The sequence below is a fragment of the Dermochelys coriacea genome, chromosome 4 (genome assembly GCF_009764565.3).
Source record: "Dermochelys coriacea isolate rDerCor1 chromosome 4, rDerCor1.pri.v4, whole genome shotgun sequence".
In the NCBI taxonomy this organism is placed as follows: Eukaryota; Metazoa; Chordata; order Testudines; family Dermochelyidae; genus Dermochelys; species Dermochelys coriacea.
In genome coordinates, this window is record NC_050071.1 from 61,044,495 (window position 1) to 61,068,951 (window position 24,457).

General features: G+C 39.3%; 1 protein-coding gene across 2 annotated transcripts in view; it reads left to right on the forward strand.

Annotated features, from left to right (window-relative positions):
* Positions 1 to 15,817, forward strand: part of FHDC1 (FH2 domain containing 1) — a 49,057-nt gene extending 33,240 nt beyond the window's left edge. For both annotated transcript variants that reach the window (XM_038400947.2, XM_038400948.2), the window contains exons 7-12: positions 1,256 to 1,326; positions 1,413 to 1,520; positions 2,555 to 2,625; positions 5,239 to 5,356; positions 7,531 to 7,695; positions 11,732 to 15,817. In XM_038400947.2, the coding sequence (XP_038256875.1) occupies positions 1,256 to 1,326; positions 1,413 to 1,520; positions 2,555 to 2,625; positions 5,239 to 5,356; positions 7,531 to 7,695; positions 11,732 to 13,798 (2,600 nt within the window). In that variant the 3' untranslated portion in view covers positions 13,799 to 15,817. The remainder of the gene's footprint in view (positions 1 to 1,255; positions 1,327 to 1,412; positions 1,521 to 2,554; positions 2,626 to 5,238; positions 5,357 to 7,530; positions 7,696 to 11,731) is intronic.
* Positions 15,818 to 24,457: the final 8,640 nt, after the last annotated feature.

A 24,457-nucleotide genomic window follows, 5' to 3' on the forward strand; every position in this document is an offset into this window, starting at 1 on the left:
TGCAAATTTGCAAAGAACTTTTACTCTACAGCAGTGGTTCTCAAAGCCAGTCAGCTTTCAGGGGAAAGTCCCTGGTGAGCCAGATCGGTTTGTTTACCTGCCACGTCCACAGGTTCGGCTGATCGTGGCTGCAGTTCACCACTCCAGGCCAATGGGGGTTGCGGGAAGGGTGGCCAGCATGTCCCTTGGCCCGCTCCGCTTCCCGCAGCCACCATTGGCCTGGAGCAGCGAACCGCGACCACTGGGAGCCACGATCGGCCAAACCTGCAGATGCGGCAGGTAAACAAACTGGTCCAGCCTGCCATGGGCTTTCCCTGAACAAGCGGCTGACTGGCTTTGAGAACCACTGCTCTGCAGCATTTGTAGAATACTAATTTTATTAACTCTTCACAGCTCCATAGCTCTGTTTTTCTTATTTCTAAGGTATTTATCATGATAGTTTCTAAGCACATACTTGGATGTTACGTTGAATTTTGCTGAAAATGTCCATGTATATTTTCATCTAAAGTACTGTTGTGTTTTGCAAAAGTAGAATGTGTAGGAAATAAGCTTTTATTATGAGAGTTTTTATTAAGAAATTTTATTTCATATTACTCTCTGTATGACATTTTAATGTAGCCTTGTACTGTATCTTTGGTGTCTCAGAGCTGTCTTTATTGTAACTCAGTGTCTTTTGATTATGCAGAAAGTCTGCAGGGTGGGGGGAGGAGGGATAAATAAGGAAAGTTGTACTTTCCATACACCTTTTCAGACCCAACCAATTATTTTTATATACAAACTTTAGTAATCAAGGTCCCAATCCTGTCAGACATTGAACAGTTCCGGCAAAGTGCTAAGCCCACTTCCTTCATTCTGAAGTGGGAGGTGAGGGTTGTTGGCAGCTCTTATGAGACACTCAGCGCTGGGCAGGATTAGACCCCAAATGTTTCATGAGCTACTGGTGGTTGCCTTGGAAACATTATACTAGCTGAGCTAAGGTCTGAACGTATACTTGTGGTTTGCCAACTCTCAATGATATTCTGTCATTATGGAAGCAGTGACTTTGGATTATATAATGTCATTTTCTCCCATGATCTTTCAGTTAATTGTAGTTTCCTGTAAGTAAATAAATAAATAAATAAATAAAAATCACACCTTTATGAGCTTGAGGATGAAATGGACTTTGGTAACTGACAATCTATGTATAATATACACACTACATATATTTCTAACAAACCAGCCTCCAGACAGCAACTTTCTGTTTGTTTCTCCACAGAGTTAATGTCATGTGAGGAACTACATTCCATATTACACTTGGTTCTTCAGGCTGGGAATATTATGAATGCAGTAAGTGTGCATCAAAATGAAGAGGCCTGATTGACTATTGCAGTCCACTGATGTCACATGCCTTCTCTGTCTCTTTTCCTCTCTAGGGGGGTTATGCTGGCAACGCAGTTGGCTTTAAACTCTCATCACTGCTCAAGCTGGCAGACACAAAAGCAAACAAACCTGGGATGAATCTGCTGCATTTTGTTGCTTTGGTATGTAAAAACTACCATCTTTGAGAATAACTGTTATAATCTAATTAGGGGAGGCATGGATAACTGATAGTTTGTTTTAGTTGAGTGGAAGAGCTATGTGCCATACAGTAAGAGGGTAAACCTTAAGTCTCCGGTCCTTAACCGTTCCCTCTTTGCTTCCGCACATTCTGCTAGCTTACCTGTGTATGGTGATCCCATCCACAGAAAACTGAACAAATATAAAGACTAATTAAATCTTCAGCAAAAACTTTCTGGTATTGTGTTTTAAAAAAAATTCTCCCATCTAGTTCTTCAAGTGTAACATCCCCTGACTATTCCAGTCCTGGGATACTTTGTTAAAGGAGCTGTCAATTTTGATAAAAACTTCTTCTTTCTATTAAAACTTCTGAGGAGAAATGACCTATATCATTGCACTGCTTGACTTGTTAGATTTTTTTTTTAAAGCTATCAAATCTTTTGCAGCTCCTTAGGGTTTTTTTTCCTTTTTTCCTTTTCCAATTGGAATGAATTTGAAATGCACCTGGGGTCACTGTCTTGACCAAATTTTCCTTCCCTCCATGGAACGGAAAAGATTGAAATACTTCCACTTGTGATTTTTTTTTTTCATTGTCTGCGTGCAAACTGGTTTAACAGCTTTCACATCAGCAAGACACCTTCTGCTAACAACATAAGTGACAGGTGATGTTTAAGCAGCAAATATTGCATTAGCCCAAACAATTGGCATTAGTCAATTGCCCTTACCTAAGATTCTCTCTTAATGCACATGGATAGTTTTCAGTGGAAGAAGGTACTATTATCTGTGTGCTGTGAAATGGAAATTGTTTAAATTTTCTCTAGGTCTGATCCTTGTCCACCTTTAAGTGAGGCTTTTTTCCAATAATTCACTCAGTTGAACTGAAAGAAAAATAGAACCTAGCAGCAGTGCAATATAGAAACTAAATGCCTTTGCCAAAGCTTAGAAACAGTCTTTACTTAGATTTTAGCAGGGTAATGGAATGTTAAAGGGACATTGTTTGTTTGTTTTTTAATTTTAGGAAGCACAAAAGAAAGATGTGGTTCTTCTAACCTTTTCAGAAAAATTACAGCACATTCATGATGCAGCCAGGTAAGCAAAGCAAACTGAGAACTTATTGTTAGAAAGAGACATGAGACTTCTTTTTGTGAAGCACAGAAGCACATTCACAGAGCTTTGGCATTAAAACTGAGATCTTTACAAGTGTTTACCATTGCTTTCAGGGCTTCATTTTCATTTGCAAACAGAAGTTTGCCTTCAGTGTGCCTTCAGGTTTAGAGGTTTTTATTAATTGATTTTTATAGAGGTTTTTGCCTTTGTCAATACAATGTTCAACTAGGTAAATGCATATATATTACTTTTAAGAGATCAACCTTCAGGGCATGTTTTTAAAATAGAGTAACATGTTACTGTTACTGCAGTTCTACAGAATAACTTCCAGATATCTGTTGGGTTGGTATAGTACCTTTCTTTCCAGATCTGGTACCACATACACTAATAAAGATTACTAGTGGCTCTCGCTTCCTCTACAGACTACATTTCCCCATTTTTGCAATTCCCCCCTCCTTTCTGTCCTTGAGATCCTCCCTCCATAATACACACTCTACTATAGAGTTTATGGGACATTCAAAATACTGAACCACCCCATTCTTGTAATATATGAACTTACTTTAAAAACTTGAGTCCCCAAACTTGAGTTCTCTTAGGTGGTAGAGGGAAGGAAGATTATGCTTGTGAATGAATATGTTGTATTCATTCTGTGTATAGAAGAAAACCTGTAATTCCTGGGGTTGAGTACAGTTTTCAACCTGAGGCCTTGAATTGTATAATTCTATAGGTAATATTAATTCATACCTGGCTAAACTATATGTGTACTTTTATGAGACAGTGTATGATTTCGAGCATAGAACTGGAAGCTAGGAACCGCTGAGTTCTAATCCTGGCCATCATCTCTGTCTTCAGCTTTGGGCGTAACTTCTTTCCACATCTGTAAAATGGAGATAATTCATATCTCATGGTTATACTGAGTCTAAATTTAATGTCTGTAAAGTACTTTGAGATCCCCTGAGGGAAGATGCTGCGAATCTGTTCATAATAGACCTGACTGGAAATTTCTGATGGAAACCTGCTGGCTTCCTTCTGTCTTGCCGTTGACTCCTCGGCAACCTGCTTGGCAGACTGCTGAGGAGCCCAGGCTTCCCGGGGAGTAAGCAGACAACATCCATTTTGGCTCGCCCAAAATAGATTTTTTTTTCCCCTGTCTTTTCCCTCCTGTGAAATATTTAGAATTTTTGACCTCCTTATCCCATTTGGGTGGAAGTTCCCTCCCCAATTCAAAATTTTTCATGAGAGGGAAAGGACTGTTTTGTGGCCAGATCCAATTTACAACATATTTGTCATTTAATCTGACTAAAACCAATGGTGAGACAAAAATGAAACAAACCAAAACACATTATACCATTGGACATGAATAAGATCAAAAACTTGCTAGTACAAGCTGCTGATAAACCCCCAAAATCTTTAAAAGCACACATTTGTTGTAGTGCCCTCTGTTAACTTAGTTCTCTTGCATTTTCTTACTGCTCTCTTTTATAGGCCTGCAAAATGCAACCCATGTCATCTACAGACTTTTTGATATGCTAAAGGTTCTGCAATGCACTGGGATGCAGAGCTCTGAAGCATCTGTGATCTTCGCTGAAGCAGGGAGTGTATTAGTGGAGATGAAGGATACTGAGGAAAAATAGCCTACCTCATACCCATAGATATGTGCATTCCCTGCTCTAGTGCTGATAATTATAGGTGCTGCTGCCATCATCACCAGCCCTGTGTACTCTGGGTAGCATTCATGGGGACTGCAGTTCACATACCTGTAAAAGAGCAGTGTCGGCAATTAAAATCATGCTATTGGTGAAATGCCCTCTAACCAGAATAAGTGTATGCAGTCAGTAATGTTGTTGGGCCATCTGGGAGAAATTACTAATGCTTCAGTTCCTAAGCGAGACTAAAATTCTGTGGTGGTATTGAACTCACTATGTTAGGGTAATACCATCTCCCTGTGGGACTTACCTGGAAAGATCCATTGCTGAGGTGGTTGAGAGACTTAGTCACTTGCTACTAATTTGCAAGTAGGGCTGCAAAAACAGTAGGAGCTGGGCCTTCAAACACAAAGGGGCTCAGATTCCATAAGAACAGGGCTATTTCTGTGAGTCTTAGGCCTGATGCACTGCCCTCACTAGTGAGCAATAATGCCCCAGGAACAATGCATGAAACCTGCAGAGGAGGAGATTCGTCTGTAACTTGCACTAGGCTGTGTACGGATCAGGAGTGTGTCTGTTTAGCAGCCACATCACATAAGTGGTGTGAAGGGGTTTGTTGGAACTATGCAGATAATATGGTAGAAGAATGAAACATCATGGCTGCTGGGCTAAAGGGAACTTGTGGCTCTTTGAGCGGCCTGCATTGCTGTGACTTCATGAAGGAATATCGTTTAAGAAAGCTTAGGGAACCTTTCAACATTGCAAATAAGGAAAAATAAGCAGATTTCTCTGCTAACTCTTACCTTCTGCTCTGGGAAGGTTTACCAAGCAGGCTGGTCTTGTTTGATGTAGAGGTGGTGTATTATGACAAATTTATGAAGCATGCAACACCTAACAATGGGCAACTCCTTTCTCTCAGTAAGTGCTCTCTGTATATTCTATTTTTTAGATTATCCATTGATAATATAGAAGCAGAACTTCATTCTCTATCTGCCAAAACAAGATCTCTTAAAGACAATATTCAACAGGACCCAGGACTTTTTCACCAGATGGAAGGTTTTATCCAGGTTTGTAGAATATCCCTACTAATGTGTTACCGTCCCTTCAATGCAGCAGTGTTTCTCAGTTTAACATAATCTGCATGGATGTGTTAACTGGCAGTAGATTCGCTTTAATATGTCTGCCTCATCATAAATCATCCGTTCAGAGTGCTCATGCTGCACTACTGTGTTTGTCAAATATGAGTTTATAAAGGACTACACTGTTTAGAGGAAAAAATATTGGATGTATGTTGCCTTGAGAGCTAATCAGGCAAGCATGTTTAACTATTGTGAAATGGCTGATGAAGATCAGTGGTTAGAATATCAGATTATTGGCATGGTTCTGCTGCTTTGTATTTAACACGCAGAAGCTAGATTCTTACCAACTTGTTATGCTGAAGTTCTTTTATGCATGCCAGTTTTAGTTGAGATAGTATTGAGCATTTCAAACTCTAGTTGTTGGGAGATTGAAGGGGTGTTTTTAGCAATTCGTATGTTTAACAGATTTGCTGTGGATTAATTTAACATATACTTTAGTGTGAGCCCCACAATCATTCTTGGGTGGTAGTTTTATTTGATTTTCCCAGTAATTTTTTTTATATGTAAATAAACAGAGTACTTAACTTTTGAAACAATCTTGACACATGTAGTGTAATACCTTTTAGCAGGTAGTGATGAGTGGAAGAATCTATACTTGGGTTTCAATGAAGTGTAAGAGTGTGTCTGTGTCTTTTTTTAATATATTTTTTGTTTAAATATTGCAAATAAGAATACAGTATTTACCAAGAAACTTGTTAAGGCAGTTGTAATTTAAATTTACAGAAACTGTTAATGGATTAGCCATTGCACTTTGTCAGGAACTGTGAAATTGATGGAGAAAAAGGGTGGATTAAGAATGGATTAGTTGTCCTCACTCTGAATTCTTAGCTTTTATCCACTGCATTAAGACTCCTTAATGTTGTGTTTTAACATGTTTTTTATTTTAATAGCTAGCTTTATGTACCATTAAAACCTTGCTTAGGACAAATTCCAAGTGGAATCTTTGAACCATTTTTCACTTTACAAATATATACTTTATATAATGCTTCCATTTTTGAAATTATGGTCAATAACTACACTAATAAGTCATCTTACATTATGTCATCCCTGTGAATAAGCTAATAATATATGTGGTAGAGCTAATTAACCATGCATGTCAATTGTCCTGTTTATCTTCAATCCAGCTTTTGTTTGCTGTGTGTGTGTGTGTGTGTGTGTGTGTGTGTGTGTGTGTGTGTGTGTGTGTGAAGACTGACAAGCAAAGATTTATTCCTACAGTAATTTTCCCCCACCCAAAAAAAAATTTCCCCACACCCTCTATATAAAGTCTTAGGCTCCTGATACAAACTGCTACTTCATACAGCAATTTTGTTTAGTAGGTTGTTTTTAATATTTCTGGTACTTTTTTCATCTTTTTGTTATACTTTTAAGACTGTTCTTTCATCATCTAAATTAAACTAATAAAAGAGCTGATGACATTTGTGTCAATTTACATATATACATTTAAGAGAAAAGAGGGAGGGTAAGATAATCCAGTTAATATTTTTTAGATCAATATTGCAATATCCTAAGCTTGTTCAAACACTAGTTTGCCGTTAGTGGTTGTTAGATTTAACTTTTATTTTGTCAATTCCTTGAAAAAATGGCTTGGATTTAAAATATGTCTAAGTCCATTCCTGCTTTTTCTTAAATGCTTGGATAAAACATTATATAGATTCTTATTTAGGTTTTCACACTGATGCCCATCACCGTGGTATCTGAGCAACTTCCTCATGGAAGACCCTCAGACCTTGTGTATATTTCAAAATGCTATAGTGTTTAAATACAATCAAATCTAGTCAGAAATTTTTTTTGGGGGGTATTTAAGTTAAGAGTTAAAGTTTGAAACCCGTTATTTTGCTTTTAATCCTTCGTCTAGAGACACATCTTGCTCATTGGAATTACTGTTTTGTTTTATCTTTTTTCTTTTTCTTTCTTCCTCACTTCACTGAAATGGCAACAAGTCTGCTTTTACTTTGTAAGATGTTACTCTCAAAGTCCTGATTTATTGGACTCTGTGATAGCTGGTAGATGGGAATATGGATTTCATCAGCACCTATTATATCTATCAAGTGTATAAGTTCTTAATATGTCTAGCTTACAATGTATATGTTTTACTGCAGTTTGCTGTAAAAGAACTAAAAGAACTAGAATACTGGAAACGAGAATTACAGGAGCAAGGAAATACACTTATTGACTTTTTCTGTGAAGACAAAGAAACCATGAAACTGGATGAGTGCTTTCAGATATTCAGGGACTTCTGCATAAAGTTCAACAAGGCTGTTAAGGTAAGGAGAATGAAAACACATTCTCTTTCAGTTAAAATAAATCTCTTTTATTCTTATGTGATCTAAGACTGCTAACGTCCCCATAATATTTGACATATTTGTTTGAATTAATGTCATGTGGCAAATTGCCCATTTCTAGGGCTTTTGTTGCTCTAAGCAAACTGGAAAATAGCTACCTCTCCCAGCCTTTTAGCCAATCCAATAATCAAGTCAAACGTTTTGCTGCCCCAAATATTTTGTTACCAACCAATTAGAGTATTTAGAGGCATGTCAGGCCAGTCATCTAAGTGTCATTGAAAGAAAGCTTCCTCCCTCACCCTCCTTATAAGTCTGTAAAAATTCCCTGTCTCTGACTTGCCTTCCTCTGGAGGGAGAAAGAATGCATTAAGTGGTGTTCTTGGTACCATGAAAACTCTTTGTGGCATTGTTGGGGGGAGATATGGAAAAGCAGACTAACAGATTTTATCTATTTCAAGACTTGTATTATAGGTGACCTCCAGTCCTGCCAGTGTGGTCATGGCAGCTGTGGTGTGAAAGCAGCCTCTGTAGCCTTTGCTCCACTTTTGTCATTGGCAGCTTTGCTTTTTTCCAGGGACAGCTTTGTGTACATAAATATGTTCTTTGTCTCATTTAATCCAATGCGTCATACCTATTTTCCCCTACAGTGCTGTATAATGGTATAAACAGGCAACTTCCAATTAAGTTACCGTTTGACATTGGCATATTAAAAATACACTAGAAAGTACTGTTGGATGGGACATAAAGATCTGAACAATACTCCTGGCTTATAAATACACATAAACAAAACAGATATACAATACCCAAGTTCATAACAAATAATTTAAGCATCTGGAGTAGTCCCATTGCCTTCAGTGTGACTACTCATCTGCTTAAGTAGTCTGAATTGGGATTATATTGAACAAAACTAATTCAAAATGTATAATATCTCAGACCAATCCTTATTCTGTTTAGCTTGTACAGGGTACTTCAATATTAAAGGAATACCATCAACCTGAATTGCATTTCTGGCAGCAACAAAAACAAAAAAAAGTTCTGCGTACTGTTATAAGTGACACTGAAGATAATTACATTGGAATAAGATAGATAAAATGTTTTTGTTTGTTTACTTTGTGCATTTGACAGCAATTTGTAAAGTCTGACTCCCCTCCCTTCTTCTGTTCTTCTAACTCATATATTCTGTCATTCTGTGTTGACAGTACAGTAGATAATTTTTTTTTAGTAGTGTGAATATTGCTAGGCTCTGATGGATTAATAATGTAATAAAAATTCTGCCCTCCAGAAATGTGAACCCACCCTTTTGGCAAAGGCAAGCCACCTTTTGCATTTGGGATAGAGCTAGAGATTAGATGTCTTCCTTTGCCAATGACATCCATTGCAAATAATCCAGACTTTATCCCCAATTGTAAACAGAGAGCTTTCAAGATTGGGAAAGTCAAGAATAAACACAACTAGCCAGTTGTATACTAAAGAGATTTCTCTCTAAGATTTTTTGTTTTTGTTTTGAAATCCAACTTTAACTGGCACAGTCTCCTCTGGTATCAGCACATTCAATACAGCATTGTTTTCCAATTTTCTAGAAAGCTGTTTTACGTAGAAAGTTAACTTTAATAAAAGTGGTGACTTCTGGATGGATAGCAAATGAAAAAAGTAATTTATTACTTGCTGACAAGTTCTCACAAAATATCCAAATCATTTTGACATTTTATATATATAGTAGGGTTGACAAATTACACCAGGGAAATAAACTTCAGTTTGGAAGAGAGGGTCAGCAATCTCTGTGTGTAGCATGATAAAAGAATATTTTGTTTCAAAATACTGTTTTGTAGTACTCTACACCAGCCTGGTTAGTGTGTGCATGTGTGCATCTATAATACAAAACCATGAGTTTGGATAAATGAAAGAGCTGATTTTATGCATATAAAGGACATGTGCAATTATTCATGTATTGGGATGCATTTTGTAACCAAACATTATAAATTGTTTGATGTTTATTAATGACTGGTGATCCTCCAGGCTTTTTCCCGTGGAAAAGGTCACACTCAAAGAAATGAATAATTAATTTCATATTTGCTAATAGCCACTACACTAATGGTAGCCTCTTGTGCTGGATAAGAAACAGCCCAAAAATGGAGGAATGGTTCCAAAAAATATAAGAGGCTATAGTTGTGGGGAAAAAATGCAGCATGTAGACACACAGCAAAATAGACCAAGGACAGAAGATATTCATTTAATACTCAGAGTGCACTGGATCCAGAAGAAGAATTGCATTTTGAAGTTTTTTGAATATTAATACGTTTGAACGTGTCTGAGTTTGCCATGTTTGTAAATATAGCATAAGAAAATCCCCAAAAGTATATCCTGGTTGAGGTAAGAAAGTTTAATGTGTAACCTTACCAAATAGAAAAATGTAGAGAAACATCATGCAATGAAACATTAAAACAAAGTATATGGTAACAATTTATAAAGTTCCTTTAAAAAGAAGTATATTTTTTTTAAAGGGAAATAATTAGTAAAACCATAGACCGTTGAAGGATGACTCCACTATTAGGTATATTATATGCAATTATTTTTAACCTATTCGTATTTAGAAAGTGATTATTTAAAGTTGATCCGTCTTCATTGAGACCCACCTAAGGGAGGATTTAGTACATTCCATTGTCATGGAATAAACCCTTTGCCCCAAAATTTTGTTCCAACATCCAAGTGTTCCCTTTTTTTAAAAAGAGTTTTATTTTGAAGAACACTGTTGTATGTCTTTCCGAGGCTGTCTGATCTTCTTGAGTCTGGTGGCAGCCTGAAAAATAGCTGAGAGGTATGAACTGCTTCACCCATTGAAGACTATGTCCACACTAATTTTTTTTGTTTTTCTGAAAAATTTTCATGCCATTGCAGCTGCTACCAGGGGTGCAGTTCCTCTTGTGGTAGCAACAGAAGAAGCGCTAGGGTAGACAAACCTCCAAATGAATGCTGGTGTGTGGTTTGTTTTTGTCTTTAAATGTTGCTGCATAGCCCTCCTCTGATTAGGTTTTAGCAACATAGTAGGAAATGATGGCTGTCATCAGTATCTTGTCTATACTAGCATTTGCTCCTTTGTGCAGTTGCAATGGTATTAGGAATAGGTGCACATGTTTCCAAAAAAAAAAAAATAGTAGTGCAGATAAGGCTTTAATCGTTTAAATATGAAATCTAATGGTGACCATTTAAATGCTGGTCTTTAACTATTTCACTGCCAGTGATTTTAGCAGAAAAACATTGAGCCTGCCCCAAACAACCCTCTGCTGTTGTTGCAGATTTATATATCGACAATATATTAATATACTCAATTTTGAGTTTGGGGACAACGTAACACTGAATTTATTATCAAAATAAAGAACACAAGTTAACTGTGCTGATTAGAGTATCACTTGCATGTATAACTCATTGAAGTCTCTGCCACAGAATTCCCTGCCTCCTGCACTAGAATGCCACAGAATCTGGGGCTATGCACTGTGGAGTTCATAGGAACTTAGCTATAGAATGCCACCCGTTGAGGAACAATTGCAACTGGGATGCTTGAGTATAAGCTCTCTGATACTTCAAGTCCAGAAGGATGGAATGAATCCAGGGGGCCATATAGATCTTTGTAGCATCAAACTAGATTGTTTTAATGGCTGAGATTAATTGTATGTCTAAAATGTTTCTGGTTTAAATGTTTGCATATGCAGTGAAAATTGCTGACTTAAAACTTACTAAAAGTGGACTTAAAAACTAGCATATGGTAGTTCATATTCTTAGTCTCTGCAGGGGTCTGATAGTGTTTTTCAGTGCTTCCTATGCTGGCCGGTCTAATGAGCTGTATTAGTTAGGCAGGAAACTGTTCTCCATATGGTACAATAGTTGCCATGGTGATTTGAGTGGGGATCTGACCACTGTAGGAAAAAATGAAGGGATGGGTGGCCTCATTTAGCTTGTTTTGAAATAAGGGATGCTTCACTCTGAAATGTGTATTTATTCCTCTCTCTCCTTTCTTTGACAGGAAAATAGGGAACGAGAGAGCCAAGAAGTTCACCAACTGCAGAGATTAAGGGAGCTGGAAGAAAAGCGCCGATCCTGGGCCGCTGGAGACCTCGGGAGCTTTGGGAGAAGTAGCAGTGAGAATGATGTTCAGACATTGGCTAAAAAAGGACTGGAGGATTTTCTACCTTTCTTGCGGCAGAGACCTCAAAGTCCTTTGAATAGAAACCCCAGCTCTAGGCGTTCCCGACTGTCCTTAGGGATTACTGCAGATAGAGAGCTTCTGACTTTCCTGGAAATCTCCAAGGATGAAGATCCAAACAAATTCAACAGCCTTCCTCGTGCAAACACACGACAAGCAAAACCCAGCATAGACTTGACTGAATCCAAAGAGGCTAGAGATCTCAGTTTAAATAACTTGAATTTACACCAAGCATTTGAAGCCAAAATGGATAGCGCAGATCTGTCTCAGTTGCCTTCAGCTAAGCCCAGTCACTTACAAGACATGGAGGTGGGCTCTACCAGTACTAACCTCTGTTACTCTCAAAAGAATACTGACAACAAGCAGCACAGATCCAGTGTGCCTGGTGTGGAAGCAACAGATATAAATGCTTGGGCCCTTGCTGTTGAGGAACCTGAAGTTGTTAAAGGACTACATAAGTCTGATATTCAAGGAACAAAACCTATGGAAAACATGCCTTTAATAAACTTAGAAGACGGTGGTGTGGCAGACTTAGAGACTCTAGATGACTTGAGCCTGCACTCCCTCAGCACTGTGGATGATGGTGATGCGATGTCCTCTTACAAAAGTTCCAGAGAGGCCGAATATGGTCAAGCCAAGGTGGCAAGCTGCAAGAATGAAGTTTCAGAGCATACCAATAGTGGCCCCACATCTATGGATACAAGTGTTTCTGGCAGTAAAGAACATGGGCCAACGTTCTATATATCTGATACTACTGATTGTTCTCTGACTTTTGACTGTTCAGAAGGAAATGATCTAAAATTAGTGGGCAATGAAATGAAAGATCAAGATGGCAGAGCTTACTCTTGTGCAAATGATGCTCAAGATGGGAGTAGTACAGTCGCCTCAAATCTGAATTCGTCCTCTGCAAAGGAAATTTCTCTTCATACTTCCTCAAATGACAAAGAGGACTCCAGCAGCAAGCACAACTTTCCTAAGGAAAAGCCTGTAAAATGTAGAGAATCCTTAGGACCAAAAAGAAACTCTCTAAAAGATAGATCTCTAAACACCTCAAAATCCAGTGGCACTCGCCCTACCCAGACAGTTACTGCCAGACCAATAAGAACTTTGAATGCATCTGAAAGTGTGAGTATGAGGAAAGTGGTGCCCATTTCCAGGTCAAACAAAGCACCAAGCAGTCTGAAAAAGCCAGAAGCCAAACCAGCACTTCGAGAGGCCAGTACAGCTGAAACACAACTGTCGCGACGCAACTCTATCCGAGGCACAACAGAAACCCTTCCAAGAACTCCTTACAGGCATAGCTTATCAGTAGAGGAGCCAAAATTACAGCGAGGGACTGCAACTTCCAGCAGTGCCCGTTTTGAGAGGGACCAAGTTCAGCGCAAGGGCTCTCTGAAAGTGCCAGGTTCTAAATCTGTCAGAAGTATTCCCAAATCAAAACCAGATGAAAGTAAGATTTGTCGCTCCACTGTAAAACCTCAGGCCCTTCCAGATGCTAACAAAAGCATGACAGCTAGTGCTCCCAAGACACCGTCCTCTATACCAAACTTTGCAAGGAACACAGTGGCCTCCTCCTCAAGGAGTGCCAAGGTGGATCTACCTAACTCTTCAAAAACTCCAAGAATCACAAGATCAGTGTCTCAGAGGCTACCTAGAATGAGGCCAGCAGCAACCTCTGATGACCTCATCCCCAAGGAGAATACTGGAAACTCCCTAAAACGAGCAAATAGTGCTAGAGTTGTCAAAAGGAACACAGACCATAGTGATATTCTCAGTGCTAAAGTGGAACCTACAGCAAAGGAACAAGGTATAATAGAAAAGACCCTTAAATTGAAAGATGCAAACCGGACCACAATAGGGAAGATATTTAAACCATTATTGAAATAAGGGTTTGGGTTTTTTGACATCTTGGAATATGAACGCCTGTTAAACACTGGATTTCTTGTGAAATATCCAAAACAGTAATATCACTGTTTAATATCTCCTGGTATCTAATGAACAGTACATTATCAGACGACAGCAACTACTTTTGTTCTGGTCTTCGTCCTGTAAGCATGAATTTGAATGTATTTAATGTTACTGTGGTGGAGAACAAGTGCCACAAATATTTTGTGCATTTGTGGTATAGTACAACGCTTAAAAAAAACAAACTTGAAGGAATTTAAAACTACCAATTGAAATGCTTTTGTGATATGAAAAGAAAAAAAAGGGGGGGGTGCGGGTTATGGCCAGTTTTTGTATACAGGAGCCTTTTTTTTTTTAAGGCTTAAGCAGTTATACTAGTTGGTTCCTTTATTCAAAGTTGAAATGACGCCTTTGGAATGGTGCAGAAAATGAACTTTGGTGAAGATGTTTTCTGTCACTCTTGATTCCTTGGATTCAGTCATCTGTGCCTGTTGCAAAGTCCATTGCTGGCAATTGGACACACCCGGAACTGCTGGCCTGAAAATGGTGAAACAGGACATTCACTGTTTGTGGCTGTCTTAACCTCATTGAAGAATTTATGGCATGCCTTATTGTGTATATGTGTCTGTCTGTGTAGGAAGGAAGGAAAACTCTGCTGGGCAGAAAGTTTATTCTCCATGAGTGTGGCAGAATTGTCTTGCACGTACAAGTAGACTATAGTAAAAAATGACTGGTACTGGATGTAGTAGTGCAACTGGAGGTCATGCCTATTGGAAATACCACCAGTAGCTGTTAGGGATAATAATTACTCATGTTCTGACTCGTTTCAGTCAGATGCAAACTTGCCAGCTTTTGGTAATACAAAAGTGCCATATTTATAATACATATCAAAGGTGATGCATTCAACATTTGAAGGCTGCAACCTGGGGCCGAGCACTTTCTTACCATTCCTTATTTCCATTGGTTTATCTACTATCAAATTACTTGAATGTTGCTATGGCTCCGAAACAGCCATTTCCCTCTCACCGCCTCCTCCTCTCTTTGTCAACAGGAGCATTTAGCAGGAGAGTGGACAATGTTTTGTAAATTAAGCTTCTTTGGCTGCTTCAGATGTGTTTTTTAATGTTTAAAGTGGCTAAAGGATGAATTAAAGACATGTTTTAAACTAGTGTTTCATAAGCTTTTTTTAAAAAAATACCTTTTTTTTTTTTTTCTGCAGAAAACAAATTTTAAAACCATGTCAGGCTAAGATACAGAGAATGAGGGAAAACTTGTTTTAACATGCTCTGTGCCTACCCAAGAGAAATGTATGTAGGTGTGGGGAAACTGACTGTCTCTAAATATGTTGTTTAAAGAGCTGCCTTTTTATTCACTTACGAATGAAACCTCATTTTTTAAAAAATAATAAAATGAAATCTATTTGGAAAGTTGTGTCTCTGCCTACTGATATATCACTCCTACCACCCGCTTTCATTAGGAGTGTATACTTCATTCAGAATTAACTACCTGCTCACGCACTTCCATGGGCTAGCAACCAACCAATTGGGTACAGCTAGCTATTTGATTTTAATAAAGCAAGTGGCCCTTAACCAAGCAGATCCCACTGTACACACCATACCAAAACACTATCAGCTGTTCCATGGGACCTCTTGTGAGATTCTGTCTCAAAGTGAGAATTTTTATAATCAATTCATAGGCAAGGACCTCAGAGTGAATATTGCTTTAAATCTCATAAGCTTTAGGATCTTCCCTCCCTTGTGGGTTAAATATGAAAGCGTGTCCCTTAGCCTTCTGTGTCCTTGTATACACATTTGTGAGAGCAGGTGACTTTTTTTTTTTAACTCTTTTATTGGTAGTAAGCTTGAAACAATGTAATTTAAATGTTTGGAAAATGTAAATAAATATCCATATAAATGTCTGTAAAAACAAACAATGATTTAATGGACCATTTATACATTTCTGAGTAACTTGGTAGTTTAATAAAGTTCCCACTTACCGGAATTGTGCTTTATATTTTTCTATTTTGATTTTGGTACTATAGTTCTCAACCTGACAGTGTCCCAAAAGGAAGGACTTTAACACAGAAATTCAGGAAGCTTTAAATGTTGGATTAATTTTTTAAAAGATATTTTATATAACTTCAGTTTCATGATTAAGCATTTCTAATGCAGGCCTTTTTGCTCTAAACATGGGTTAACAGCAAATTTGTGGAGCAGATTTGAGTCTAAAATGAAGGATTAATTGCTAGTATGTGCAGCATGTTCTGCACACATTTTGGGTTTTGGCCAAGATAAATATTCATGGAACTAACAAGTCTGGATCTGCTGCTATCTTCATACCTTTTGGCATAGCACACTTTATTGGGAAATCCTAGCTCATAACTCCCAGCGGTTTAGAAATAAGAGTGTGGTGACTGTTTTACTATAACTCTTAAAGGAAAAAATGGGATAAAGCTTCATTTCATCTTTTATTTTCTCCATTGCCTTATAAAATAGCAATTAGTATAAGTTAAAATACAACGCCCGCCCATGTCAAGTGGACATCAGTTTTCCTCAAAGAAAACCCTTTTCCCCTGTGCTGTGGAGAATGCTTTCTGTGTTGGCATTGCTGCTCTTTTCAGACTTGTTCGGCTCCAAAGATTTTGCTTTTTGGTCAATGCTTTGTCCTTTATAAGTGACAAGGGCCTGCAGCCTGATTGTGCTGACAGATGTGAGCTTTGTGGAAAGGCTCCTTTACCATTTAAACATGTCGTAAGTTTTTTTTAATTTTTTTAACTTCATTTTTACAGGGTTTGTAAGTGCCAGTTCATTACTTTAACTACCAGATCTGCTGTCAGAATTGAGTGACAGATGTAAATGCCCTCTAGGTTTAATTTTCCATGACATCAGCTAACCCCACCCCTTTCCCTATAAACAAGTTTGCATATGAACATATGGCCTTATAGGGTATGTCTACACAGCAAAAAGCACCTGTGATTGGCCCATGCCAACCGTGGGTTTTCTTTGCTGCATAGATGTACCCATAGTTAACTTGATTGCAGTCAGTTCTGAGTTGACTAAAGAATGAGACAATTCCACTTCTTCCAGCTTTGCCAAATGTCAAACACTTTTGTCTCTGGTAATAGATGAATCTGATACCTCTCCCCAGTTACGGTGTTGCTGGGTCATGGGTGGAGGGACAAGTGAGGAAGCTCGGGGCACACATGGCTATCTCTAGAGCTAGGTGGCAGGTAGAGCTTTTGGCACAGTAAGGAAACATGCTGGGGCATACAGGATCTAATATTTACACTTTGTGGGAATTACATACCTAGCTATTCAGAATCAGGGATTCACTGCATCACTCATTACAATGGCTTTCTCAGGGATTTCTCAGGGAAGAAAGAAAAAGTTTTCATCATGTCTCCCATAGCATCCAGGTGCAAGATCATGCTGTTTGAAACAATCTGTTGACATTTTTCTAATCTTGTAAGGCTCTTCTTGTCTGGCTAACTACTATATGTTATGGTGTAGCTACGGTTAAACAGACTGAACTAAACAGAGCTTCTTTCTTTCAACTATATTCTCAAAAATATCCAGTTTTCTAATTGCTTAACATTTATAAACTAAACATACACTGTTTACATCTTGGGAACATTTCCCTACATAACCACTACCCAAAACAATGGAGTTCATCCACTGTGTCACTACTTAAATGGCCAGCAACTTGTTCCCTCTTTATTAACAGATAGCTAATCTAAATCTACCTAGTTCTGGTGGTTGAATGACACATTCTGGGAATATTCTTTACTGTTAGTAATGGCTTCTGGACAAATAACCTTGTAACTGGAAAAAAGACACTAAAGTGCAGTACCTGTAAATAGTTTTTCATTGTAATTCTGCATGTTTTTCTTCCATGAGTATGATTAAGACAAACCCATTGAGGACTATAATTAAGAGACTAGCTTACCAACTGTGTGTCAAGTCAGTTATTTGCATTGGAACAAGGTTATTTGTTGGCATATGGCCATCACTGGCAGTGTACCTGGAATTTATGCTTTTCTGGGTTTTGCTTCCTAGAGCCAATGACATATCAGAATGAATACAAACTTTCAGCTGTCAATTTATTCCTTTCTTAAAATCTGCTAACCTCCAACTGCTGCTATCCTTTCTTATTGCACTGAACCAACTTGGAGTGCAAAGGTCATGAGCGTACTGATTTTGTTGGGAGGGGAAGGGAGTGGGGCTTTGTAGATGATGAGTCAATGCTTAGCAAGGTGGCCTTGATAGGGAAGGATCAGAAAGTTGCATAAGTGTTTGGGGTTTTTTCCCCCTCCAAAAGAGACTCTCCCAGTCCAAAGTAAAGATTGTGGGACAATTCCCTTTGAATGATGATGTATTGGAGATACAGCAGTGAATATATCTCTCCTGCTTTAGGTGTTGGCTACAAATATGCAATAGCCATCTCTGTCCTATTTTATCTTTGTCTATTTTTAAAAAAAAACTTTAATGCTTTTACGTGGGCAAAGTGAAAGAAAAAATATATAAATTCTACCCACTTTTATCAAGGAGACTGACCATTTAAAATAGTTGGCAACTGCAAACAGATCCTCTGCTGGAAATAGGCAAATATTTTTACTGGATGTGGATTCAGTAGCAAAGTAGCTAAGACATAAAAGCAGAATCTCTTCTCAACCTCAGAATGGGACTAAATGACAATCATTTTATTTTGAAATATAAATCCTAGCCATTGAAGAAGGGCCATGTTCATGTGTACATCAAAGAAAGTTGGCCACACATGTTTGTGCCATTTCTGTTTCTTGGTTTACTAGGAGAGTTGCCTTCCTGACAGCCTTCTGTCCTAGGGCCATTAGATACCAAAGAAAGCTGCCTACTGTGTAGTAGAGAGCAATAAACAATAGCTAACCAATATTGAAAGCCCCCATCAAAACCAGAACGTGAGTAGTCTGTATTAGTATTGCTTTATCTAACTCTTCATTTAAGCAAAACTGTCATGTGATGCTTATCTGTTCTGCATGTGTAAAGGAAGCCAGCAGATTAATTATAACACGTGTGCACTTCTAAGAGCTTATTCAGAGAAGTAATATTCTGTATTTTCATGTGCTATCACATGTTCTGGGGACTGAGGCTGCTTATGTTCTTAAATATATCTGGCAATGGCAGTAATGTGTTATTAGCTTTTAATAGCTAATAAGTTGTGTATGGAAATAGCTTTGTCAGGTGTATTAGGCAAAGGTGGAAATGATAAATTAAGACACAATTTGAGACAAGTTTTCAAGCCCATGTGGACCCTTTCCTCTGTGTTGTTAACATCTTTAAATTACTGTTGGAAGTACTACTGCTGGCAAATACTTACACAGATCAGTCACGGTGAAAGGGCTAGAGTCCTTTGTGTGTGTCTAATCTGAAGCATTGTAGCAAACAGCTGACTAATAGTGATGCATATTGCTGTTTGAGTTTTACTACTAAAAAAAGACAAGTCACTAACTTCAGTGTTTGTGTTTCTATTATTTTTCATGAGGCATCTGAAGGTGTTACAGATGTATTCATCATTAAAATCTATAACCACCTTTTTAGAATGAAAAGCTGGTACAAACGTGCTCTTCTTTCCATCCCTCAAACAACTGTGTTTGCCTCTCTGCATCTCATTGCTGTTTCCTCCCACTCCCATTTCCTTTTATATTTTCCATCCATCTCTATTATATTTTCCATCCTTCCCTAACAATCTTACTGTTTATCTTTCATTTTGTTTCTCTACTTCTGTTTGCAAGCTCTGTTTTGCCATTTTCTGTTCTCAAGCTTTTTCTTAGTTCTCTGCTCCTCTCTCACTTCTTTCTCCTTCCAATCCTCTTCCCTTTCCCCAAGTCCTTCTCTTGTGGGTATGTGAAAATGGAGTTATTCTCTGCCAGCCTTTGGTAAGGGAGGCAGAGGTGCTGGAACAATTTGTATAGTGGGGATGCTGAGAGCCATTAAACCAAGCTATAAACTCTGTATATAATGGAAACCACCAGCATCCATAGTTCCAGCACCTACAAAGGGAGGAAGATAGGACAAGAAACACAGGAATATGGTCTTAAGGATCCTGCTTCTATCTCAGTAGCGTCCACCTTTCATTCTTACTGAACAGCTAGGATGCAGCTGTTACCAAGTGGAAGGGCAGCTAATTATTGACTATACTAGGAATAATACAAGACGCTGGAGCACACTCTTCTAAAAATGGAACAATGTGGAATGGAGTGGGGAGGGGGCATTATTTTCTTGGCTTTCTGGGTAAATAGATAAAGGAGTGGTAATGAAAGAATGCCAGGCAATTGGACTTAAATATCCTCTCTGCCCAAAGACTCCTAAACCACCCATAATCTTCAGTGCCAGCTTGGTGACATGAGCAAATACCAGAGATTTGAATTGGCAGTTTGTAACTGTTGAGGTAAATGCATGTGTAATTTTTGACTAATGTGCACTTTTTCCAGTTTGTGTTTAAATAATTAATTTTTACTAATGGTAAGAATTTCCCCCTTCCCACTTACGGAGGAAGATTTCTGCAAAGCATTATCCCAACCCGCAAAAACCAAAGATGGCTCATCAATATAGACTTGATGAATTACTACATGATGCTGAGCACTCTGAATTTGTGCATAGTATATTTATGTGGTATAGAAATGTGTATAGTTACAAGGGAAGTTGGTGCTTATAAGAAAGTGTTACCAAAATAGAGATGGTATTTTGGGGAAGGTACTGGCAGAACATTAGGACCTTGTCTAGACTAGGATTTGGAAGGTGGTAGCAGCCTAATGTAAGCAAGATAGAGTGCCTTAACACCAACTTAACCTGTGTTTTGATGCAACTTTTAATGGGAAGGTTTCAGAAAGAGAGAACACCCCATCTCAGAATAGTTAATAGCCTAGTGGTTAGGGCACTCACCTGGGATATAGGAGATTCTGGCTGAAGTCTCGGTTCTGCCTGATTTGGAGCCGGCCCTTGAACATGGGTTTCCCGCATCCCAGACTTATTGGGTTCTTGGCCTGCCTGCCCACTACCCCTCTTTTCACAAACATTTTCAAAAGGTCTTGGTTTTATTCTTCATGGGAATGGAAACAAATGGCTAAACCTCAACATTTTTGGTGAAACTAATTTCTTGTTTTCCAGCCAGCCCTACTGTTAAGACAGGGAAATGTGGTCTAGATGGAATTGCTGTAAAATGGGGGCACAACTGGTCGAAAAACCATACTTGGAATAGTTATCAATGGTTCGTGTTAAACTAGAAGGGCTTATATATGAGTGTCCTGCAGAGGTTTGTCCTGGCCTTCTTTAACTATAAGGATAGTAAAGTATTGGAAGAGGCTTCCAAGAGAGGTTGTGGAATCCCTGCTGTTGGAGGTTTTTAAAAACAAATTAGACATACACCTGTCAGGGATGGTCTAGGTATACTTCATCCTTTCTCTGTGCTGGAGGCTGGACTAGAAGACATCTTGAGGTCCTTCCAGCCCTACATTTCTATGGTTCTATGTTAATTAACACGTTATCATCCTAGTCTAGACACAGCCTAGGTGGGAAGCTGTTCCAAGCACATGAGGAAGCTTAACAGGAAGCATGAAGTCAGGAGTCAGCATAAGAGATAAAGGTAATAGCCAGGAGAGAATCATAGACGATTAGGGTTGGAAGAGACCTCGGGAAGTTATCTAGTCCAACCCCCTGCTCAAAGCAGGACCAACACCAACTAAATCATCCCAGCCAGGGCTTTGTCCAGCCATGCCTTAAAAACCTCTAAGGAAGGAGATTCCGCCACCTCCCTCGGTAATCCATTCTAGTGCTTCACCACCTTCTAGTGAATTAGTTTTTCCTAATATCCAACCTAGACCTCCCCTACTGCAACTTGAGACCATTGCCTCTTGTTTTGTCATCTGCCACCACTGAGAACAGCCTAGCTCCATCCTCTTTGGCAGGGTAGTTGAAGGCTGCTATCAAATCCCCCCTCACTCTTCTCTTCTGCAAACTAAATAACCGCAGTTCCCTCAGCCTCTCCTCATAAGTTATGTGCCCCAGCCCTCTAATAGTTTTCGTTGTCCTCCATGAACTCTCTCCAATTTATCCACATCCCTCGTGTAGTAGGGGGACCAAAACTGGATGCAATACTCCACGTGTGGCCTCGCCAGTGCCGAATAGAGGGGAATAATCACTTCCCTCTATCTGCTGGCAATGCTCCTATTAATACAGCCCAATATGCCATTGGCCTTCTTGGCACACTGCTGACTCATATCTAACTTCTCATCCATTGTAATCTCCAAGTCCTTTTCGGCAGAACTGCTGCTTAGCCAGTCAGTCCCCAGCCTGTAGCGGTGCATGAGATTCTTCTGTCCTAAGTGCAGGACTCTGCACTTGTCCTTGTTGAACCTCATCAAATTTCTTTTGGCCCAATCCTCCAATTTATCTAGGTCACTCTGGACCCTATCCCTACTCTCCAGCATATCTACCTCTTCCACCTCCCCACCCCCCGCTTAGTGTCATCTGCAAACTTGCTGAGGGTGCAATCTACCCCATGGTCCAGATCATTTATAAAGATGTTGAACAAAACCGTCCCCAGGACTGACCCCTGGGGCACTCCGCTTGATACTGGCTGCCAACTAGAGATCAAAGCATTGATCACTACCTGTTGAGCCTGACAATCTAGCCAGCTTTCTATCCACCTTATAGTCCATTCATCCAATCCATACTTTTTTTAACTTGCTGGCAAGAATACTGTGGGAGACCGTATCAAAAGCTTTCTTAAAGTCAAGATATATCACATCCACTGCTTTCCCCAAATCCACAGAGCCAATTATCTCATCATAGAAGACAATCAGGTTGGTCAGGCATGACTTGCCCTTGGTAAATCCATGTTGACTGTTCCTGATCACCTTTCTCTCCTCCAAGTGCTTCAAAATGATTTCCTTGAGGATCTGCTCCATGATTTTTCCACGGACTGAGGTGAGGATGGTCTGTAGTTCCCCTGTTACCTGGGGTTCTTTCAACCCAAAGCTCTTGGTAACTTTTACTTTGTTCGAGGTGGTGTCAGGAAAAAAATCAAGGGAGACACGGCCGACCAACTAATAGATGGCTGGCACAAACAGCGCAACACAAGAGTGCTTTCACTTAAAGCTAAACTTTACTTAGTCTCAAGCACTTATACACGTCTGCAACAGGTTAATAAAACACCTTCAACCCTCGATAATTACCGAAGCTGAGTGTGGCTCTCGAGTGGCATAGCGGCAACCTTTCGGTAGCCAAATCTTCTGTCTGCCAGTGGGGACCACAAGATGTGTCCAGAGGGAGAGTCCCTGAAGAAACCCTCCAGAAGAGTCTATCAAGGTTCCTTCCCCACTCTGAACTTTAGGATACAGATGTGAGGACCTGCATGAAAGACCCCCTAAGCTTATTCTTACCAGCTTAGGTTAAAAACTTCCTCAAGGTACAAACTTTGCCATGTCCTTGAACCCTATGCTGCCACCACCAAGCGTGTTAAACAAAGATCAGGGAAAGAGCCCACTTGGAGATGTCTTCCCCCCAAGCCCTACACCCCCTTTCCTGGGAAGGCTTGATAAAAATCCTCACCAATTTGCATAGGTGAACACAGACCCAAACCCTTGAATCTTAAGAACAATGAAAAAGCAATTAGGTTCTTAAAAGAAGAATTTTAATTGAAGAAAAAATAAAAGAATCACCTCTGCAAAATCAGGATGGTAAAAACCTTACAGGGTAATCAGATTCAAAACATAGAGAATCCCTCTAGGCAAAACCATAAGTTACAAAAAGACACAAAAACAGGAATATACATTCCATTCAGCACAGCTTATTTACCAGCCATTTAAACAAAAGAAAATCTAATGCATTTCTAGCTAGATTGCTTACTAACTTTTTACAGGAGTTCTGAAGAGCATTTCTGACCTAGTCCCAGCAAAAGCATCACACAGACAGACAGACACCCTTTGTTTTCCTCCCCCTCCAGCTTTGAAAGTAACTTGTCTCCTCATTGGTCATTTTGGTCAGATGCCAGCGAGATTATCCTAGCTTCGTAACCCTTTACAGGTGAAAGGGTTTTGCCTCTGGCCAGGAGGGATTTTATAGTTCTGTATACAGAAAGGTGGTTATTACCCTTCCCTTTATATTTATGAGAGAGTTTCAAAGGTCAAGCAAGAGGTTTTCTTCTGGTCATTGATTAACCAGGTGTAGTTTTTCAGAGTTTGCATGCCTTGAGGCCCTGTCAGACACATTCCTGAGGGCACATGGACAAGCTTACATGCCTTTTACATGCCTTTAGGATCAGCAATTTCAACACAATTCTTATGAGGAAGGATGCGGGATGAAGTTGTCCTAAGCCCCCTCCGCTCCTGCCTCGGTTAAGCTAAGGCTGCTTCATAGCCAATTTACGGCCTGCAATAAGCAATAGCGGTTTCAGGCACTTTACTGGTTTGCCAAAATCTCCCCGTTCACCCCAGGTTCTCCTTCCTTTTTTTAAAGAGAAGTTTTTGAAGTTTGAAAAGTTTGAGTGCAACTCAGGGAGCAGAAAGAAGGGTAAGTAGTGGCAGAAAGATGTTTGGGAAGTGAGGAGAAAATTGAAAAGAAGCCATTGAAGAGTCTTGAGAAGGGTAGAATGGTCAGGCTTGTGGGG